This window comes from Homalodisca vitripennis, unplaced genomic scaffold (genome assembly GCF_021130785.1).
Source record: "Homalodisca vitripennis isolate AUS2020 unplaced genomic scaffold, UT_GWSS_2.1 ScUCBcl_1583;HRSCAF=5389, whole genome shotgun sequence".
Lineage (NCBI taxonomy): Eukaryota > Metazoa > Arthropoda > Insecta > Hemiptera > Cicadellidae > Homalodisca > Homalodisca vitripennis.
The window spans coordinates 87,018-108,849 of record NW_025777749.1 but is presented as its reverse complement, the minus strand read 5'-3'; the positions used below and the strand labels follow the sequence as shown (position 1 = coordinate 108,849).

At 30.7% G+C, this 21,832-nt stretch overlaps 2 protein-coding genes across 2 annotated transcripts in view; one reads left to right on the top strand and one right to left on the bottom strand.

The window, feature by feature from the left end:
• LOC124371572 (vesicular integral-membrane protein VIP36-like) overlaps window positions 1-4,390 on the top strand; it is a 29,603-nt gene extending 25,213 nt beyond the window's left edge. Inside the window, exons 7-8 of the mRNA XM_046829920.1 lie at window positions 2,778-2,841; window positions 3,800-4,390. Of these exons, the coding sequence (XP_046685876.1) occupies window positions 2,778-2,841; window positions 3,800-3,951 (216 nt within the window). The 3' untranslated portion in view covers window positions 3,952-4,390. The remainder of the gene's footprint in view (window positions 1-2,777; window positions 2,842-3,799) is intronic.
• A 12,173-nt stretch (window positions 4,391-16,563) lies between these two features.
• Window positions 16,564-21,832, bottom strand: part of LOC124371574 (prosaposin-like) — a gene marked incomplete at its 5' end in the record, with an annotated part of 79,434 nt that continues 74,165 nt past the window's right edge. Inside the window, one exon of the mRNA XM_046829924.1 lies at window positions 16,564-16,875. Coding sequence (XP_046685880.1) covers window positions 16,789-16,875 — 87 coding nt within the window. The remainder of the gene's footprint in view (window positions 16,876-21,832) is intronic.

The following is a 21,832-nucleotide window of genomic DNA, read 5'->3' as shown; positions in this document are numbered from 1 at the left end:
AAACTGGATTCTTCCAAAAATTGCAATAATTTATCTTTAACTATTTTTTCAAATACCTTAGCAAACGAAGACAACAATGATATTGGCCTATAGTTACAACAACTTGTCCTTGAACCCTTTTTATATATAGGTATAATAACAGCTTCTTTCAGTTTTTCAGGGAATTCTCCTTTTTCTAAACTTAAATTAATAATATACAACAAAACATATGATATCTTACAATATATTAGTTTAATAAACGAGGAAGTAATACCATCAAGTCCCGGAGAGGTACCAATTGTATCAATTGTTTTATTTAATTTTGTTTTTATTACTTTTATTTTAATATTTTAACATGTTTTATCATTAAAATAGACATTAAAAGTTATAACCTACTTTTCCCCTACATAATAAAAAAAATCATCGAATTATTGTTTTTTAAGTTATAAATTATTTTGCTGAACACCACAAAAACACCAAAAGAGTGCTTGGCACTGACAATGCCTCCACCTCAAAAGTTCTTGGCACTCAAAGGGTTAAAGAAGTACCTCGAAACTAAGTCTTTTATATCCAGTGTTACAATATGTTTCTTTTATGTCTCAGATATTTTTTTAATATAACGTAATCAATCACTCAACTTTATCCAATAAAAGTAAATGATACAATGGTGTCAATATTTTTTTAAATTGTATAGAGAAATTATTAAAAATTCTATTCTTACTCTTAGACTATTAAATCATTAAATACATTTCACATTCTCTGCTTTATTACTACTTATCATACAATAAAACAAAGTGTTATTTTCATGTTAAAGAAAATAAAACATTATAACTTGTCAAAAATTCTTTTATTGAATATAAATATCTATTCACCAGATACACTTTTAAATTTCTTAAAATTATTTCAGTTTCTTAAATTACTAGGGAGTTGATGGAAAAATTTAATTCCTGCATACTTTGTCTTCTTTGTAAACAGCTCTAACCTGTAACAGGGTATGCTTATCTTGGCTCCTGGTGTTATAATGATGGGTTGTCCAAGAGTAGATAGTCGGATACTGATTTGTTTCACATAAAGCACTGTTTCATATATATATTCATATAGGATCTCCAATTCTTGAAAATGGTCTTTTACAGAATATAGCCAATGAAAATTGAGTATAATTCTGATTACTTTTTTGTAAAACAAGTATTTTACTTAACATACTGTGTGCTGTTGCACCATAGACGAGTTCAAAAGTTTTATTTGAGTGAATTAAGGAGAAATGAATTGTCCTCAAATTTTTTGGCTACATATTTTTGACATATATCTCAATGGATACAGCCCAGAATTTATTTTTTCAGACATCTAAGAAGATTATGACCAGTAAACTATCAATATTAATTTCCTGAAACCTTGTGAATCGCACTTCTGAAATATTGTTATCAATTGCAATGTTATTTTTTTTTTTATTGTTCTACATAGCTGGAAAATGAAAGTAATTAGTATTCTTAGGATTAATTAAGAGGTTGTTGACAATAAGATACTGGTTTATTTATGATAAACATGTAACTGATGATATTTTGAGTTTTTCTTTATCATTACTGAATAAAGACTGATTTTGGCTGACTGACCTACAACTCTTGGCAACCTTTTAAGTAAATATAAAAAGCAATGGTCCCAATATGGGCCCATGCGGGACACCATATTTCACCTTTTTTACAAGTAGATTGAGAAGTTACTTTTCTATTACATTCATCAAAATAACTAATCTCAATAAACTGTTCGTTGTCAGCAAGTTATATCTAAACCAGGACAAGCATCATCTATCATTCAGACCAAAATTAGCCAGCACCTGCAGTAATTTACTGTGTGATACACTGTCAAAAAAAGCCGTAGACATGTCCATGAAGACTCCAACAGTTGTCTCATCTTTGTTAATGGAACTTATTATGGATTCAATATATTCTCTTCCAGCTGTAACAGTAGATCTGTTCGCATGAAAGCCATGCTGTTCTGCATCAAGAAGTTTATTGGCTTCTAAGTATTCTGTCAATTGAATTAGACATTACTTTTTCAAACATTTTAGAAAATTATGACAGTAATGAAATTGCACAGTAGCTTTTTTTTTAATCTTTTGTTTCTCCAATCTTGAATATAGGTTTTATCTGAGCGATTTTTAGCCTGCTAGGAAAAAACCACTAACAAGGGATGCATTTATAACATGATGAAGTATTTTAATAAAAATGATTTGGCATACTTAATAACTGGCATTAGAATATTATCATAACAAGACAAACATTTATTACTTAGTGATGAAATGATCGTTTGATAGAAGCTAACGATGCTTATTAGTAATAAACTTATGATACAACAACTTATCTCATATAAATACATTTTTAAGTAAATCAATACATTCATTTTATCTGATAAAAATCTGTTATCACTTTTTCAATTGCTAGTAGTTATTTACAGTATACCAATGTTTATTATACAGCAAGGATAAAAGATTTGTAGTTCCATTTGTTGTTCATAGTAAATATTTCATTTTGCATTCAGCTCACTTTTGTTTTTTAAAATTTTTAAAGGTTCAATAAACTTACATTTTTATCAAAAATATTCTTTAGTTGCCATTGTAGGGGCAAGCTTTTATAAATTATTATTTGTGTGTAGAAACAATTTTGTTTTTTATAACATGACCAAATTAATCTAATCCAATTGTTTGGATTGTTCTGTTGCCTTTTCCTAAAAAAGGTATTTTAATGTGAAGTATCTTGCTTAAAATGTGTGGCCAAATATTACATGGAAATTTGTTATTTCAGCCAAAAGATGAAGAAGATCGATCACAAATTGTTCCATCAGCTTCGTTTTTTGAACCACCTAGAGGTAAGTAATGACTTTACTTTATTAATGTCACTTAATTAAAAATATTTAAAAATCTCATTGTTTTAATATAATTTAAAAAAACTGTTTGTTTGTAAGTGTTACTAAAGCAAATCATAAAATTCTACAGCCACTTTAAAGCAGTAATAAATGATAAAGACAAGAATTATTAAAATTTTGGAATTAATTCATTTATAATGTAAATGTTAATTTTTCATTCAAATAAATTACAAATTAAAATAAAATATTTTCTAAATTTTTCAGTTTTGCAATAGTTTTAATATTTATTTAGAAAAATGAATGACCAGCAAATGACAAATGACTATCTGTGTCATACCGTACAAAAGATTGAATTTAGGGCCCTGCTTTATTGCCCTGTCCTATAATTAACCCAAATATAATTAAAACTTCTACATTTGGGAAAAAATTATGTAATAAAGATTATGTTGCATAAGGGGTGATAAAAAATACTTTTAAAAATCTTAATAGTATTCGATCAGGAAACCCCCAATAAACTTAAAATAGTTATATATATTTATTATTATTTAAATTTTTTATGGCAATACCTACAGTTTGGTTCATTTTATATTTTACTATGTAGTGATTCTAGTTCAGTCGATATCTACATATTCATAGATTAAAAATAAATTCTTACAGTCACCTACGCCAAATCCAAGATTTATTTAGCCATAGTATTTTTGTTTTGTTTATTAATATGTTAATTAATTTGTACTAAAATATTTATGTGATTACTATTTAAATTGTTTTATGTAGCATGGAACTAAATGTAAAAAGAATCTCAAATTAGAGACTGAGATTCAAAATCGTAAAGTATGTCCTAAATTAATACCAGACGAAATTATAAATATTAATCTTACAATCATTATTTGTGTTATCAGTAGGCTACAAATAATATGAACAACATTTTTACTCAAATGAATTTATTTAATTTTGATTACAGAACATGTTGAGGACCCTAAACCATCATCATGGAGTGGAGTGAAAACTTTCTTGCTAATGTTATTAGGGGCAATGGTAATTATTGTAATCGTAATTTGTGGCATCATGTATTACCAGAAACACCAAGAAAATAAACGAAAGCGGTTTTACTAGTCTCAGTGGAAATTTTAAAACTATCATTGTGGTATCATAGGTTCATATAAAACTTGTTTTTCTATGATGATATTTAATTTGATATTTATTATGCACTGGTTGTAAAAAGTAGAATTTGACTAAACGGTTTTGCTAAAAGCTATTTTTTAAATATTTACCAAGTACTATTCTTTGACTGATTATTTGTAACTTCATTATAAAATGCTTTAAAAGACATTTTATTTTTATTATTTTGTTATTTGCATTGAAATACAAAAGGTTATTGCCAATTAATTATGTTAACATTTTTGTAGTTTATACCTTTACTTAAAGTATACAAAAAGTAAAGTTTTGTAATGGATCTGAGTCTTTAATACAGGAAAGAAAATTGAGTGATTCCAGAATATTTGTGTTGGTGGAGATGATTAAAATGTAAAAAATAAATTGAAAATTTAGACTACTGAATCCTTTTTATACCTTCTTCAACATTTAATGAGAATTTGACGTTTGTTACATTTACCTTGTATATTTTTTGAGAATCGGATTGAGTAGACATTTTTTATTCAGTTTTGTTTTAAGATATTGGAAATATTGAGGTAAACTGTGAATAGGTTTATGTCAAGTATTCAGTAGGATAAAAACTTTAAATTTTGTATTTATCTAACCTATAACTGAAAACAAAGACGTGAAATTAACATTGAATATGTTAGGTGTGAAGATCACATTGTTGACAAGCATCACTGATAATGTCTCCTAACTGCCATGTCACTCACAGCTAGAAATCCCACATATTCAACATTGTATTGTATTCTTATCCTCCCGTCATGATACTGCCATTTTCCTCATTAAAAACCTAGAGATATATAATGAGTATTGTGTAAACATATTAGTATAACCTATATGTTCTGTGAACAAAACATGAATGGCTTAATAGATTAGTAGGGTCATTTAAAGTATTGAATTAGGTCAAAGTTTACATACATTTTTTTTGTATCCTGACCAAGTAAATCTCACACATTTCACGTAGAGAGTTCCAACAATTGTGTACTAAACTATAATTTCAACATTAATATTCACAACTCATTCAACAAGCTTATTATGAGGATTAACAAGTATCTTGAGTTCTTAGTTGAGCCAAAAGCTGAACCAGGTGGATAATGCAGGGTGTTTACAAACCCTCTGGCAGTATTTAGTGAATTCGTTCTTCATTTCAATGCAAACCAAAAATATAATGTAAACATGCATAAATTACCATCTGAATTTTCTTTTTAGATCCTATTCTTCATTTCAAAAACCAGTAGATAAAATACTCAAATTTGGGACAATTAATGTTCTTGCAGTCTCAGATTAAGAGAAAAATTACTACTGTATTATCATATACAACGGTGGATGTTTAAAATTGTTAAAGGTTGATTAATCATAAATATCTGTCAAGAAATAATATGATCATGGTAATGATACATAAACATGTAAACAAAGACATTTTTGCAATTTCAATTTGTCAACTTCTATTATTGTTTCCGTATTTTTATATTCTTATTATGTTATTAAGCTCTAAAAACTTCCACCATCTTCAAACATGATTATAATATTAATATTTTTCTTGGTTTGTGATGGCAAGAACAATAATTGTGCCAGATTAAAGATTTTTATCTTTACTTGTTTTTTAAATAAAATTTAAAAATCTATAAAATGGATACAGATGCATGTAAATAAGCGTTTCTGACCCATGTTTAAATTATGTTTGTCGTTTATCTTGACACAAACAAATTCCCAAAATATTACATTAGTTCATAAACAGCCTGTGTGTACTTTAAATTTCTTAGCAGCTGTAGATTCAATTAATATACACATTTTTAATATGATGCAAATTATTCCATAAAAAGTACAATCAATTTAATTAATTACTATGTTATAATAATCAATAAAACCATAAAATGATCATTAGTAATATTCCTTAGCCCATAAAGTTCAATAATAGCAAAAATATGATTAATAGTGTAATCAAATATTATGTTTGCTGTGTTATATTTCAATGGTATTAAGTTAACCTTAATTTAAAGCTTGTATTTTGTTTTTGTTACAGTCCTCAAATACATATCAATCATTAAATTTCAAGTAGAGCACAAATGTAGAAAATTTACTTATGTACTATTCTGTAATGGAATACAAAGGAAAATACTTTTGTTACATGGTATAAAAATTGAAACAATTTTTGAGCAACTTTTGTCATTCTTTCCTTCAGATGTAACACCCTAAACATTAGTTTCAGCAAGAAATGAGAAAGGTAAAAAATAAAAACCATGGGGATTAATATGCCAAAGTTAAAATCAGATAAGTTTCAATTAAAAGAAACACAGATGGAACATCACAAGTGCCACACATGATAAGCGACAGCAATTAGGTGGAGACTTATTGATTTGTCAATTTTCCTCTACTAAGAGAATGGATACCAGTTCATAAAAGATTTTGTAAAATATGAGAGCTGTCCGGAAAGTATTCAATATTTTGATATTAATGAAACACTAAGTTTACCGATTGCAACCAAACTTGTATTCATTGGATGTTATACACTTATTCAAACAATCCTCTCACTTCGAGAAGCAAGTTGCAAAGTCCACCTTTAGGATCTCCATTAGTTCGTCTGTTGACCTTGATGCATGCAGGAGTATGTATGCTGAATCTGATAACAGTAGCTGCGAGGTAGATAAGGAGTAATCATTGAGTATTGGATACTTTCTGGACAGCCCTTCTATAACAATGGCAGATGCCTGAAGTCCTGTTGGCCCTTCAATCATATTAAAACCTTCAAAACATTCATCAGCTTTGATTTTATATCAAACTGTTATGAAGGCTCATATTCAATATTTGAACTATTCACCCCATCATCATTTACTGTGCTATTCTTAATTAATGTGACACATTCATTTCTGTTTTTAGTATGTATTGTAAATTGTGTACATTATGGTGATAAAAGAAACTGGAGTATTATGGATTGTGAGTTTTAATGAGATGGCCCTTTGTATTTTACAGAATATATTTACAGATATATGTATACATACATTACAGATTCGATGAACTGTTGTTGTTAAGTTGGCAATTCTTAAAATATTGTTACTAGTTTATTGTGTATAATATTAACTGTATGAAATAAATTTAAAAAAATCAAGAACTTTATGATTGTTCAGAAATCACATCGAACTATCTTATGATTATTGATTTATTGAAATAAAAATCTAGCTAGCATAAATGTGTACTTTTTCGTTAATTGAATTTTATTTACTTCAGATGTAAATTTCAATGTAATAATCTTGATGTTAAAGTATCATTTAATGTAAAGAAATTTAAAGAAAAATATTTTTTATAGCTCATTTTGAAACTATTGGTGCTGTTGTCTTATTCTTTGCTTACTTAGTAATCTCATTTGTTGGATGGGTAAAATTTAGAACAAATAAATGTATGAAATGTATATGAATTTTTAATTGTCTATACAAATAAATTATTTGATTATTTTTATGTTCTCAGATGATCAAAATAAATATATTGTAAAGCATATAAAGAAGCTACTAGGAATTCTCTAAATAACAAATATTCACTGAAAAGATATATTAAGAACAAAGTAAGCAATAAGATTTAATAAAAAAGCAACATGACTCAATTGGTCGAAAGTGATAGGATTTATGTTTTCGTTACCATAAAATAATATGTAGCTTTAAAAAAAGTTGATTCTCTTCTGGTGTAACATGTTTCCAAATTTTATATACAGTATATGTATTATATATTATATATATATATATATATATTATATATATATATATATATATATATATTACCATATAATAATATGTAACTTTAAAAAAAGTTGATTCTCTTCTGGTGTAACATGTTTCCAAATTTTATATACAGTATTGCTGTTATAAAATTATATATATATATGAGAGAGAGAGAGAATCTTTATTCCATAAATTGACATTACATACTGGTATATTTATTGTATATGAACAGCACCAAACACTACAATACGTATATCTAAAATTGCTGTTTTCTAAAACCTATAACTAATATATTTGTAAAAGTTTAATTGATTTATTTTATATGTATATATATATATAATATGATCTGAACCTCTAGCTCGGAAACATTTTATCATTTTACTTCAGACTGTGCTCAGATGATTGTTTGCTAGCTTGTCAAATGCCATACAAACTCAGGACTCCTGTGGCAATAGCTGAGGTGCTGATCATTCAACAAAAATATCACCTTTAGGTTCTTACATTAGTAAGTAGCCTTTTATGTTTAGGCTTGCTCAGTTTTATGGTGTAGCCTATAGTTTCAAACTACAATAGATAGGATTTAACAAAAAGATGTTTTGACTAATCTAGGTTGTGCATATTAAATATAACAAAAAATAAATATTTTATTACATGCCACTGAATGTAATTAAGCTTTTTCATGTCTGTACTTTTTACTTTGAAATTCAAAATCATTAAATTTCCAGCATTAGCCTATATTTTAAAATGATAATTTAATAATTTTGAGGTACATTTTACGAAGATCTATGAGACAGAAAATCATGCCAAAATATACCAAACACCCTAAAAATTAAAAACAGTCAAACAAAAATTACAGTTCAGATAATGTATTTCCATATATAGTAAATGTTTTAGTATCATTGAAGACTCTTGGAGCAATTGGAAAAACTTATAAATATTAATAAATATAAAGAATACTTAACATTTCCAATTTATTTATTTTTCGTGCAAGGCCTTTCGAAAACCGAAGGTTTCATCATCAGGCGACTCTACAAACAAATATTTACATCATTTTTATTACAATTAAAATATCATATATATAAGTAATAATTTAATAAATATAATACCAAGTCTGTTTTTTTTATTGTTTTATTCTTCTTAATATTGTTTTACTGGTGTCTTTTCATTAATATATTTTTTAATTTTTGGCGATAATGAAAATCTTAAAACAATTATTTGACGAATGGCCATGCAAAATTACAATGCTACAATATAATTTGTTTGAATTATATATTTTTAACAAAAAACACACATGAGAAACAGAATTCAGATATATGTGATGACATTTTTTACAATGTTTAGTACATAGAATGAATATGAAAAGATTAGTTTTCCTTAAAGTATGGAAACTTCAATATCTTTTGTAGTATTTGATTGTTTTTGTCTAGTTTTTAATCTATTTACTCAACAATTAATTTATAGTACTTTTTTATGTGTGTGAAAATAAGAGCTTTATAGTGTATTAAATTTATATTTAAGTATACATCTGAAATAATTTTTTGTAATAAAACTATTTACATTTCTAAACTATCTTGATTTGATATATAAACTTTTATTGTTGAGCTCATGTATTTGATGTTATTTAGCCTCTAACATTTTCCAATGTTCGTTATACTCATCATTTCCAAAGAAAATTGTTTAGGAAAACCAACCGAGGCTAACAACAATTATTTTTAAGTCACTGTTACATGATTATAATTAATTGCAACTAATAATTGCATGTAAAACTGCAATTATGTTCTTGAGTCCTCTAGGACCTATTAGAACCTCTAGAACATATTAAATAATATGCAGGTAAAACTGTTTTGGTTGCCAGACCTGAAGAATGAACTGTGTGTTTGTGTTTAAGCATGTGCATGTAGAAAAAAGTAAGAAAGCTTGAGCAGAAAGATGGTGGACGAACCAACCTGAGGAATGATTATGCAGGGAAATATAATCTATTATCTTACCCAAGGATATAAGTAAATCTAATTTTATCCTTACTCATACTGTTAGAAATATTTCAGTATAGAGTGGAAAAATGGAGTTTTTTACATACATCTGAAACAAACCAAATCCTAATATATTAGTCATTGTTGTAGTTGTAGGTTGTTGTATGTTTGTTTTATTATTTTGACTGTCATTACTGTGTGTATTGAAATAAAATACTATTTTGTATAAGAAATGTTTGAAATAATTATTTACATGCCCTTGCCGACCTATATACAGGTAATTCTAAAGTAGGCTATCAAACTTCGAGAAATGGTAAATACATTTTTAAAAACATCCGAGCATATGAAGCTCTGCTGTCAACATGGGACTAAAATTAAAAACTGTGTTAATAAACAGCAATTCCTCTTATGTACAAAAATATTTCACTATACAAACTTTGATTTTAGTGGCTCAGTTCTAATGAATTGTAAAATATACAATTATTTGTTTGTATTAATTGTTTATAATTCATATAGATTTTCCCATTAGAAATTCAATATTGAATATAAATTATAACCTATAAGAATGAACGGATAATCCTATTTTTAACAATTCATTAGCATGGAAACAATGAAATAAAAATTTCTATAGTGAAACATAAAAGTGAAATATAATTTGAGAGGAATTATTTATAACACAGTTTTAAACTTAAGTCTAATTTTACCATGTCAATAAGTGCCTTGCAGCATTGCTCACGTTTTGTTTAAACAGCTATACAAATAATAAAAATCAAGTAAATCTTCAAAAACGTGTGTTGTCTTGTTTAAAAGCATGCTGTGCCACGAGTACACGTAACGTTAGCAATTCTTCGCTATAACACATAAGCTGATTAACCGTCATAACTCCCATGGTGAGAAAAACCACCAAAATAGATTTTTCTAGTTAATTCGGCTAATAATAACAACTTGGTTTGCCAGGCATGTATGTGTCCCAAATATCCCAGCATCAATCAGATGGTGGGGAGTCTATCCCTCTCACAGCGTCTGTGACTGTGTCACTGCTCTAGATAAGTCTTTTTCTCACCATGTGAATGGTCCTTTTGTAAATTCTTTTATCATAGCTTTTTGTGTTTTATATGGTAGTTGAAAACAGTTATAGTGATTTTATAGTGCTGAATACTTGTTTGTTTGGTTGTGTACACTATATTTTTACATGTAGTTTTTGACAATGAATGACAACAATTGCTGGCTGGTTGCTTGAGGAAGAAGGAAATTGAGGGTGTTTTTGGTACAGAAAATGTTTTGGGTTCCAAGCCTGAAAGCAAACATTGTTAAATTGACACATACTCTGAACAATCTGACGCCGGACCTGATGAATATGCAAATATTTTTACTGCTCCAGTCCTACCAGTGAATCATGGACATCCTAGCACTTCACAGAATAATGTGGCAAGTAAGGATATGCAATCTAATACTGTTTATTGTGTTGGTACGGATGGGACAGCTTGGCATGCTCATAAGCCAATAGTGACCAAAACAGCTCCCCAAAATATTGTCTGAAGGTTACCATCAATTCAAAGAGCTTACATAGATAAAACCGAAGTAACTGATAGAAAGCTTTCATATCCGATGATATTCCAATCCTGGTTAAGAACTGAATTTTATAAATGTGCAATATAGTGGGGCCACTTGTAGAGTGGCCTGTCGAGCTGAGGTACAGATTGTGGTCATAAATTGCTGAGATGATACAGCCCCATGAGCTGGCAGGACCATCACCAAATTTCCTTATGAGTGCTAAGGTTAATAATAAATCTAAAAAAAGAAGGAAACAATGTTAGGCAAAATACACAGTTTTAGGGAAATTGTATAACTAAAAGGATAAAATAGTAGCATATTTTCAAAAGAATAAGCATTGTTAAACATAATTTTTCCTTTAATATACCTTCACCCCACATCTTGATCAGTACAAGACAAATAATATCTGTATGCAGAAGAATACAATACATTACAGAAACCTATAGGTTTTGCATGAGTGTAATAATGTAGTAAGATAAGTAACAAAACCTAGTGGTACCTAGTACAGATTATAGTGTACTGTATTTGTTGTTACAAGACATGAATCAGTAACTATCTATGCTCGCCATGTAGTCTCAAGATCTCTTTAATCGCATTGGGTCTTGTCATCACTTCCTCCTCACATTCCTCTGGTTCATGAATGACAGCAGAAACTTGCATCACAAAGTAGATATTTATGTGTAAAGCTTTATGAATTTAACATCTTCAATGGTTCAAAAAATATAACCTGATTTGGTAGTCCACTAAAGGAGTCATTATTTTCATACTACTCAATATTTGTACTCATGTTGGTCATTTATCTTAATTTTCTGCTCTTAATCTTATTGTTCTTAAACAGTAAGGTGTCCTTGCTGAACTTGGGTACAATACTAATGCTCCACTTAAAAATAAACTCATTCACTTTTTTATTACCTTTAAACTTCCTCACAATAGTTCTTAAACATTCAAAAACTAACATTTAAGGCTTCGGGTTCACAACTGTTGAAATATTGCTTGCACAATTGTCTTCTTGTAACCTCGCTATGGTGAGCCATCTTAAGTGAACAGATGTTAAACCGAAAGTTGATCTTAGTTATGACATTGGCCACATATTTCCAGTGTCAGCCTGTGTCATTTTTTAAAACTTGAGTAGATTTCAGCTCCTAAACGAGTAAGTGCTGCAAATATCAATTACGTGTGTGCTCCGTGAACTCGCCAACTGAGTAAATATCAATTACGTGTGTGCTCCGTGAACTCGCCAACTGAGTAAATAGAACAGGACACCCAGTAGTGTTTTAACTGGGTTTTAAACTTTTTTTTATTTATTTCTAAAATTAGTGTTTTAGGGAGACTGTTAATAAGCTTGCTGCCAGCCTGAGAAGGGAGGTATTGAAATGCTACTGTTCTATGCTCTTGGGCTCGAAAGCGTTCCCGAGCTCTTGTCTCATATCTGTGTATATCACTGCCCTGTGTCAATACACACTTGAATCAAAAGTAAAATTAAGTCTTTAAAATATACAAGCTGGGTAGAGTTAGCAAGCTGAGCTCCCTGAAGGCAAATATCCTATATGAATTATTCCATGACATGCTTTTTACCTGCCCAGGTAACAAAAACTGGAGACAGTATACAGGGTGGAAAAAAAGTATGGAAACGCTTTCACTAATTTTGTATGGCTTCACTTATACAAATTAAATTTTGTACATCACCACTTGTATTTAAGAACCTAGTTTTTGAGACCAGTGGGGACATTTTATCTTTTCAGGGGGACAGCCCGTGAGGAGTCGGACGAAAAATCTTAAATGTAAGCATAGGCCGAGTTTGGTATCAAATTAAAGGTCTAGTAAAGAGAAACTCATTACCGCAAACCGCACTTAAAATGGTTGACCCTATCCAGATTACGGACCGTATGAATTTCATGACAAAGAAATTGAGTAATTTTGTCTTGTGAAGTAACTAATTTACTTTCAGTAGTATGTTTTATGTCGGTTATGTAAATTTGAAAAACAATTTCCAACAAAAAATAATTTTTTTTACCTCTACATTTGTTGGATAGCACTAAATAGGGGTTTTCCTGTCTTGTCTTCAAGAAAACTGAGAGTATTCAATAATACCACCGTAACTCCTTATCAAAATGAGGTCAAGGTCCAGTCCCTCCAGCCCTTTTATCTCAGGCAAACATAAACTGGTTTTTAGGCAATACAAACAGTACTGTCACATCAAAACTCCACAGTTTTGTATTTTTAATATCAACTTGGTTTTTAGTCTACGTTATAATTTCGTCCACGTAAGTTAAAGTCTTCACTAGAAGGTTTACTGCGATAGTTATAAATTTTTTTTACTTAAGTGTTTACATTTTATTCTACTAGTTTTAAAAGCAATTGTCACTTAGTGAGTTTGAGAGAATCACGCTGCTTATGATGCGTGGGTATGGAAATCTAGTTCGTCCCTATGAAGAAACAGCGCATTTGTTTAATGACACTTTTCTTGATAGACCCCCAATTATTAAGTCAACAGTGTTTAAGACAGTAAAAAGATTTGAAGAAACTAGAACAGTCAAAGATCGCGAAAGAAGTGGCAGGCCTAAATCGCAACAAATGAAGAAAAATCTTTGGATGTACTCCAAACATTTATTGAAAATCCCCAGCACCTCGGCCAGAGTTGGCTGCAGAAGATCTTGATATGAGCCATAGCTCAGTGTTGAATGTTTTACACAAAAACAAGTATCACCCTTTTAAAGTAACCCTAACCCAAGAACTTGCAGAGGATGATTTTTGATCGAAGGACTGAATTTTGCGAAATAATGATGAGAAAAGTGTGACGAAATTCAAAATTTTTTAAGTTCGATATTGTTTTTCAGATGAAGCTACATTCTTTGTTAATGGACAAGTTAATAGGCATAATTGCCGTTACTGGGCCGACCATAATCCACACTGGATGATTAGAAGGCCACACACAAAGGCCTCAGAAAGTGAATATGTGGGCTGGAATAATAAACAATAACATTGTAGGACCGTTTGTGATAGATGGAAATCTAACAGGCGAAATTTATTTCAATATGTTGACAAATAACATTTTGCCAGCAGTGCGTGGCTCTTCTTGGGGCAAATTTTAATGCAGTATGGTTTCAGCAAGATGGAGCACCGCCCCATTACTATTTGCGGGTGCGCAATCTGTTAGATGAAGTGTTTCCTAACCGTTGGATTGGTCGAAGGGGTACCGTTGAGTGGCCGGCTAGGTCACCGGATCTTAATCCACTAGATTTCTTTTTGTGGGGCTTCTTAAAAGATAATGTGTATAAAACTAAACCAGCCAACATTGAGGAACTGACAAATCGTTTATTAGAAGAAGCAAGAAGAATTACACCCGAGATGCTTCAAAATGTGACTGCAGTAGGTTTTTTATAATAGACTAGCTCATTGCCAACAAGTGTTCGGAGAGCAGTTTGAGCACCTCGTTTTAAAAGGTATGGTTATTTTTTGTAATACATAGATAATTTTTAATTTAATTTCTTTTGGATAATTGTGTTCCATAAAGTGTCATTTTCAGTCAGAACAGTTCACTTGAGACTGTGAAATTGCGGAAAAATAATAATTAATCAAACGTTACTTCTGAAATTCAAACAGCCCGTACTCTGGATAGGGTCAACCATTTTAAAAGTGCGGTTTGCGGTAATGAGTTTCTCTTTACTAGACCTTTAATTTGATACCAAACTCGGCCTATGCTTACATTTAAGATTTTCGTCCGACTCCTCACGGGCTGTCCCCCTGAAAAGATAAAATGTCCCCACTGGTCTCAAAAACTAGGTTCTTAATACAAGTGGTGATGTACAAAATTTAATTTGTATAAGTGAAGCCATACAAAATTAGTGAAAGCGTTTTCCATACTTTTTTTCCACCCTGTATGTTGTTGAATAGTGCTGGGTAGCTTTATAGGTTATCCTTTATGGAGACAAGTTTTAGTTCCTTTCCTATTCTTCTTGGATGGTTTGGCATCCACTTGCCACTTTATAGAATCTGCTTTTGATGTAGATTTGATTCTATTGTGTTGTTAATTGTCTCATGTTGGTTGTGCCATATGAGGTTAATCAAATTTATTTTTGGTTTAATTGTTGTAAGAAACTACCACACACATTGTGCACCATATGCTGAAGTTCGTGTTGTATAGTATATTTAATTTAATTGTGTAAATAGTAAAATAAATGTTCAATATAGATTGATATGAAAATATTGAACATTACATGTTGTTGTTCAATTCACAATGACATCAAGATAACCGGAATACGTGGTCATTAAGATGTTTTTTAAAACTAATGTTGTTGAATTCCTTAATAATTTCTTTCGATTCCAAATTATTTTTTGTATTTATCTGCGTGATTTCTATTTTAAATCAATTTATAATATAATTGAAAATAATTTCAACACGGCCCCGTCACTATTACACTACTCACCAATATATCTTGTCGAGGACAATTAAATCACTCACTTCTCTAAAAAGTTTTAAATTTGAACATTACACATTACTATACTAATCAGTTTCTAACATGTGCTTCTTCTACTAGACCACACGCTTTTTAGACAGAAGGTAGAGAGATCCACGACAACAGTTTGGGGTTAGATACACACCAGAAAGTAAATTTACTGAAATTCTGTGAGTGATTTGAATATCTTTACTGTAATAACATTGTGAAATATAAATAAAACTGCTTGTAGGTTTTTTCAGTTAGAATACAAAATGACACACTAATTGTTTTTAGTTTATATAAAGACGGGTTCTCTAGATTAAAATCAAAACTATTTTCAAGTTTGATTTTAATTCAATATTCGGAATTCAATGTTAGGTTCTTGTTCTTTATGTGTTGAATCTTCTAAGGTATGTAGGTGACAATAGATTAAAAATTATTTATATTCAAGTCTTTGTCTTTGTCTGAGGTTGAACTGTTTGGGGTAGAAATAATGTTGCTACATATATTTTTTCAGCTTAATATTAGGGATTGCAAGACAAGGCTTGCACCAATACACCATACATAAATTCTTTTCTTGCAGGGACCATAAAGAACAAGCCATTGTTAACTATAATTCTTAGATTTTATTTGATAATGTAACATTTCTTAATGAAATCGTTAATACAGAATATTGTTTATTGAAAACTGCTGCAAACGTATTAAAACTAAAATAGAAATCTTTTGTTTTTGTTTTACTTTTGGTACAAAGCTCATACATTAGATAGGAATTATTTAATTTTGTTAATTAACATTTAAAACCTTGAAGTGACAATCAACAGACGATCCATCCATTCGCATTAATCGTTTTGTGCAACCTCATTCATACAGACTTAAGGTAAACAAAGTACACAGTTATTATTGACATAAAATTTTATTTATTGAGAACACACAGTTAATTAGTCAGTACATTTCTCGATTAACATAATCATCACAGGTCATTTCATGAGATCCCAAAATAATCTGCAAACCTATGTACAATACAAACACAAAATGTCGCTACTTATTAATAGTGGTGACTATTTATTAAAAATATAAAAATAAATCGTTAACTTTATTAAATTCAGATAAACTGCTAAATAACTAAAAGATGAATTTTTTGGTATGAGAAAAGTTCTTCTTGCTGGGCTTTTCAGACAGCCAAACATTCTTCTGACAATGTTCAATTTTCTGAAACAAAAACAACATTAGCAATAATAATATACATGATTTCAATTCAATTTTGAACAACAGATTTTTAATTACTTTTGAAAATTTAAACAACTATGTTAACTGTATATAAAGATATAATTAATTTGTTTGTGTATGAGTTACATAACAAGTCACATTCTTTTCAGCAAATCATAAGAAACCAAGTAAAAATAAAATCACAAAATAAAAAGATCTTGATAAAAAAATATTTTGAATTGAAAATTATCTTTTAATTTCAAAAGTTGTGGAACCAAAAAATGTAGGAATATAAAAATATATCCAAATAGTAAAAAAATAAAATAAAAATATTTATGTGATTTTTGAAACACAATACAAACATATATTTTATTACATTCAGAAGCTTGTTCACAACTTATCTGTTTCGCAACAAGATAAAATAAATAAAAAAACCACATGAAGTGGTTTTGTGTGTGTACAAAAGAATTCCTTAACATATACTGAGAATCGTATATTTTAAAAAATTTAACAAAGCTAATCAAGCCTGTAATAAAATTAAAAATTATTTTCAGATTAGATTGAAGGAATTATTTGAATTAATGGAGGCCACCTGATAATACAAAAAGTAAGGTGAAAATACCCTGCTAGTTTAAATAATTAATAGAATTTCAAGAAAATGTTATATTTTAACCCTTCGTACGCTGTAAGCGGAATATTCCGCCGAGTAAATCTAACTCGAAACGTTCTAAGCGGAATAGATCGCGGAATCCCCTGACATTGCAATATATTTACGTTAGTTCTGCAAATTGCCGCCAGAATGCTTGAGAGTGAATATTTGGTATTCTAATATGACGCAATGTGAAGTGTGACTCATCAAAACAGCTGGGACCAATCACATCGGAAGCTTTTGTTTGCTTTGTCAGTCCGCGCCATCGCCAGTGAGCAAGCTGTACGCTCTAAGCGGAAATACTTGCGCGTGACAGTCAGCTGCCGGCGGCCGCTATGTACTGTTATTTATTGTTTATAACCTGCTATACTCCTTTAGCTGTCTATTGTGCAAGGTTATCCATATCGATAATGTGATCAACTATATATCTATGTAAAACATGTGAGACCAAGCCTGCCCTCCACCCAGATGAGTGTTTTGAGATTTACCACACACGTCCAATATTAGTGTGCCTTTTTTATTTTTGTATCATTTTGTGTTCTTTATATATTCTATATTTGTCATGGATTTGTTCCCTTCATTATCTACTAATTTTGTATAAATTATATGAATTACTGTTGTGCTAACTTTTGCTACTTTCAGAAAAGTTTATTGGTCTTTATATACTCATTATGTAAATAAAATAAAAGCAATACAAAAACTAGCATGTGTTTTGATCAGTTGCAAGACCAATAAACCTAAAAAAATATATAACTTTGAAAAAAAATCAAAAATTATTATTTTTTTTATTGAGCATTAGAGCAATTTTATACAACTTGCTTTCAGCGTACGAAGGGTTATGAATCCTATACCTTTTATTTTTAAGTCTGTATACATGAGAGTTACTGAAAGTTTAGAGATTCTGGCAGATGGTTCATATTGCAATAATCTTATCATTCTTATCTGATTGTCAACGTGCCTATCAATAACCGACAGCGACAGCAACTCGGGTTCATCAGTGTGAATATGTGTTGTGTGTTCGGAAAGATCAATTTCGTTAAGCCATGGAGTTATTGAGAGAGCATATTTGGGCTATGATTTTAAAATCAGTTTGTCTCGGTTGAATTCGGAATTTCAAAGGGGCAATAATTCACTTCAAAACCACAGGAAGACCACATTCCGCTGTCACTGAAGACAATGTTGATCGGGTACGCACTATGATCCAAGAGACACTGCACTTATTTCATGATTGCAATGTACTATTCATGATAGTACTTTACTATTTTATAAAATTCCAACTTAAGAAGCAAATCACGTATGGGTGTTTTTACAAATAAATAAATAAATACAAATATTCTTTATTTTCAAATACATTAAGTATTGAAATGGCGTCAAATAAAATCATCACAAACAGTTGTTACAATTTCAAAAATAAGTTTTTCAAATGGCAATGTTCATTGTCTTCTTTCAATAAACTCGTTAAGTGAGTAAAAAGGATTATTAATTAGCCAGTCAGTAAGCGTAGTCTTCAGTCTTCTCCCGGTGAGGCATCTCAATTCTTCAGGTAGAAGGTTGTGCAGCTTCATGCCCATGTAGGAGGATTTCTTTTCATATAGGGAGAGATGGTAAACTGGTAGTTGGTAACGAGTACCGTGTCTAGTATTGTAGTCATGTAGGTGTCTATTCTGCGTCAGGGGTTGTCCAACAGCATACAAGATGACTTCTTTTATGTAGAGGTTTACTATTGGCATAATCTTCAGGGTTTTGAAGGCTTCTCTACAACTTTCTCTGTAGCCTAGCTCAGCTAAGGTTCTTACGGCCCTCTTTTGTAGAATCAAAACTTTCTGAAGATTACTTGCGGAAGTTCCTCCCCATATCATTAGGCCATACCTGATGTGAGTTTCAAACAAGGAATGGTAGGCAATTTTCGCAGTAGATATGTCGCTTATACATTTTGTACGTTTGATCATATAAAGGGAGGAATTTAATTTGGAGAGAAGATTGTCTACATGCTGTGACCAGGTAAATCCCTCATCAACAATGACTCCTAAATATTTAGCTTGGGTGTTTCTTTCCACATCGGGTATTGTTGGTACTTAATCACATCTTCTCACAAATGCGACTTGACTAGTTTTGTCTGGATTTACCACCAAGTCATTTGAGTGGCAGTACTGATAAGCCATGTTCAAGGCTGTGAATGATCTGATATCTAGATTGTCTTTTTGTCCACTCAAGAGCAAGGTGGTATCATCAGCGTACATTGAAACTGTACAAAATTTGTCCAAGTGTTCGGGTATGTCATTTGTAAACAGTATAAATAATACTGGTCCCAAAACAGACCCCTGGGGCACTCCTCGATTTATAGGTAAAGGTCTTGATCTAGTTATTGCTGTGATTCCACTTGTTGCTTGTTTTATTTCTACTATTTGTTTTCGGTCTTTAAGATAGCTTTTAAACCACATCTTGGCTGTGCTCTTAATTCCTAATTTGTGTAATATGAGATCATGGCTCAAGCAGTCAAATGCTTTACTCAGGTCTAGGAAGAAACTAGTAACATGTTTTCCTTCCTCAAGGTTGTCAATTATGTAGTCAGCAAAATCGGTCAGGGCGGTCATGGTTGATTTTCCCTTGATGAAACCATGTTGTCTCTCAGTTAATAAATTAAACTTCTCACAGTGGTCCAAAAGCCTTCTCAGGACAACTTTTTCTAAGATTTTAGAGAAAGTTGGCAATATTGATATTGGCCAGTAATTGCCAACTTCGGTTTTACTCCCCTTTTTATGTTTTGGGTAAACTTTTGCAAGTTTTAGGGCTGATGGAAATTGACCTTGACTCAATGATTTGTTAATAAGGGGGATCGTTAGTGATTCCTTACAATGTTTAAGTATGTTTGTGGAGATATTGTCGGTGGCTGCAGAAGTTTTTTGTTTGAGATTTTTTATAATATTTTGTATTTCTATTTGGCTTGCGTGTTGGTAGTTATGTAAGTCATGGCCGGTGTCCGAGGTTGTGCATGGGTCTATAGATGGTTTAGGAATGTTTTTCAGCGTTCTCTCAGCGATGCTGGTAAAGAAGTGATTCATATGGTTTGCAATTTTATAGGGGTTATCTACATGTCCATCAATTTCAAGCTTGAGTGTTTGTTGTATTACATTTTTTGTCTGTCTTTCATCGTTTATTATCTTCCACAAGGCTTTAGATTTATTTTCTGCTCTATTTATGAAACTGGCTGATGCCTCTTGTCTTAATTTTCTCAGCCTCAAGTCATATTCTTTCTTAGCCTTTGCTAGATTGTGTTTATCTTCTTCATTATTTGTTTTCTCATATACTAGAAGTTTCTGAAGGAAGTTTTCTTTTAGCAAGTTTACCTGATGGTCTACAAAATGTTCATTTGTCACCTTCTTTTTCCTTCTAATTTTCTTTAATGGACATGCTTGATTGAGAGCTATGGTAACTATTGACATAAATTTAGTATATGCTTCTTCTGCAGTGTAAGCATTGTGCACTTCATCCCAATTTTCTTGTAGCAGTAAAGCATTTAACATACTAAGGTTATTCTGGGAATAGTTTCGGCTCATTCCACTGTAATAGGTGTTTTCCTGACAAGTCCTTATTTGTGACATACAAAGTTGTGCAGTATGGTCAGATAGGCCGCTGTGAAATACCTTACTTTCTACGTCTTCAAGTGGTAGATTTGTACAAACTCAGTCAATTGAAGACCTTGTATTCGATGTAATCCTAGTAGGAGGTAGATTCAATCTATAAATGTTGTGACTGGTCAAAACATTATTAAGTTGTTTGTTTTCGTTGTCAGTCTTTAAGCAGTCAACATTGATGTCACCTAATAACAGAATGGGGTGATTTTCTGCTTTTGTTTTCTCCAACATTTCTGATATTAGACTCAGTGCTTGATGAAGGTTACCAGAAGGAGGTCTATAAATTCCAGTAATGTATAATGGTTTTTTGTTCAATGTTAGCTTAATCATTGCTGTTTCGCAGATTAATTCTTGACAGTATGCTGAAACAGGGATTGTCTCTGTCAGGTGGAATATGTTTTCGTCAACATATATTGCTGCTCCTCCTTTAGTATGGTTACTTCTACTAAAGTAGGTGGCAAGTGTGTAGCCAGAAATTTTGATATTTTTTAAAATGTCTTCTGTAAGTCCATGTTCTGTGAGTATTAAGATCCTTGGCTGTACTTCTTCAAGAAGGTGGACTAATCTGTTAGTTTTATTCTTCAGTCCTTGGATATTCTGATGTAGAACAGTGATTTTTAGGTTAATTTGTTTGCAGGGTGATGGGGATTTACAAAGATCCTGGTTTTGTATTTTT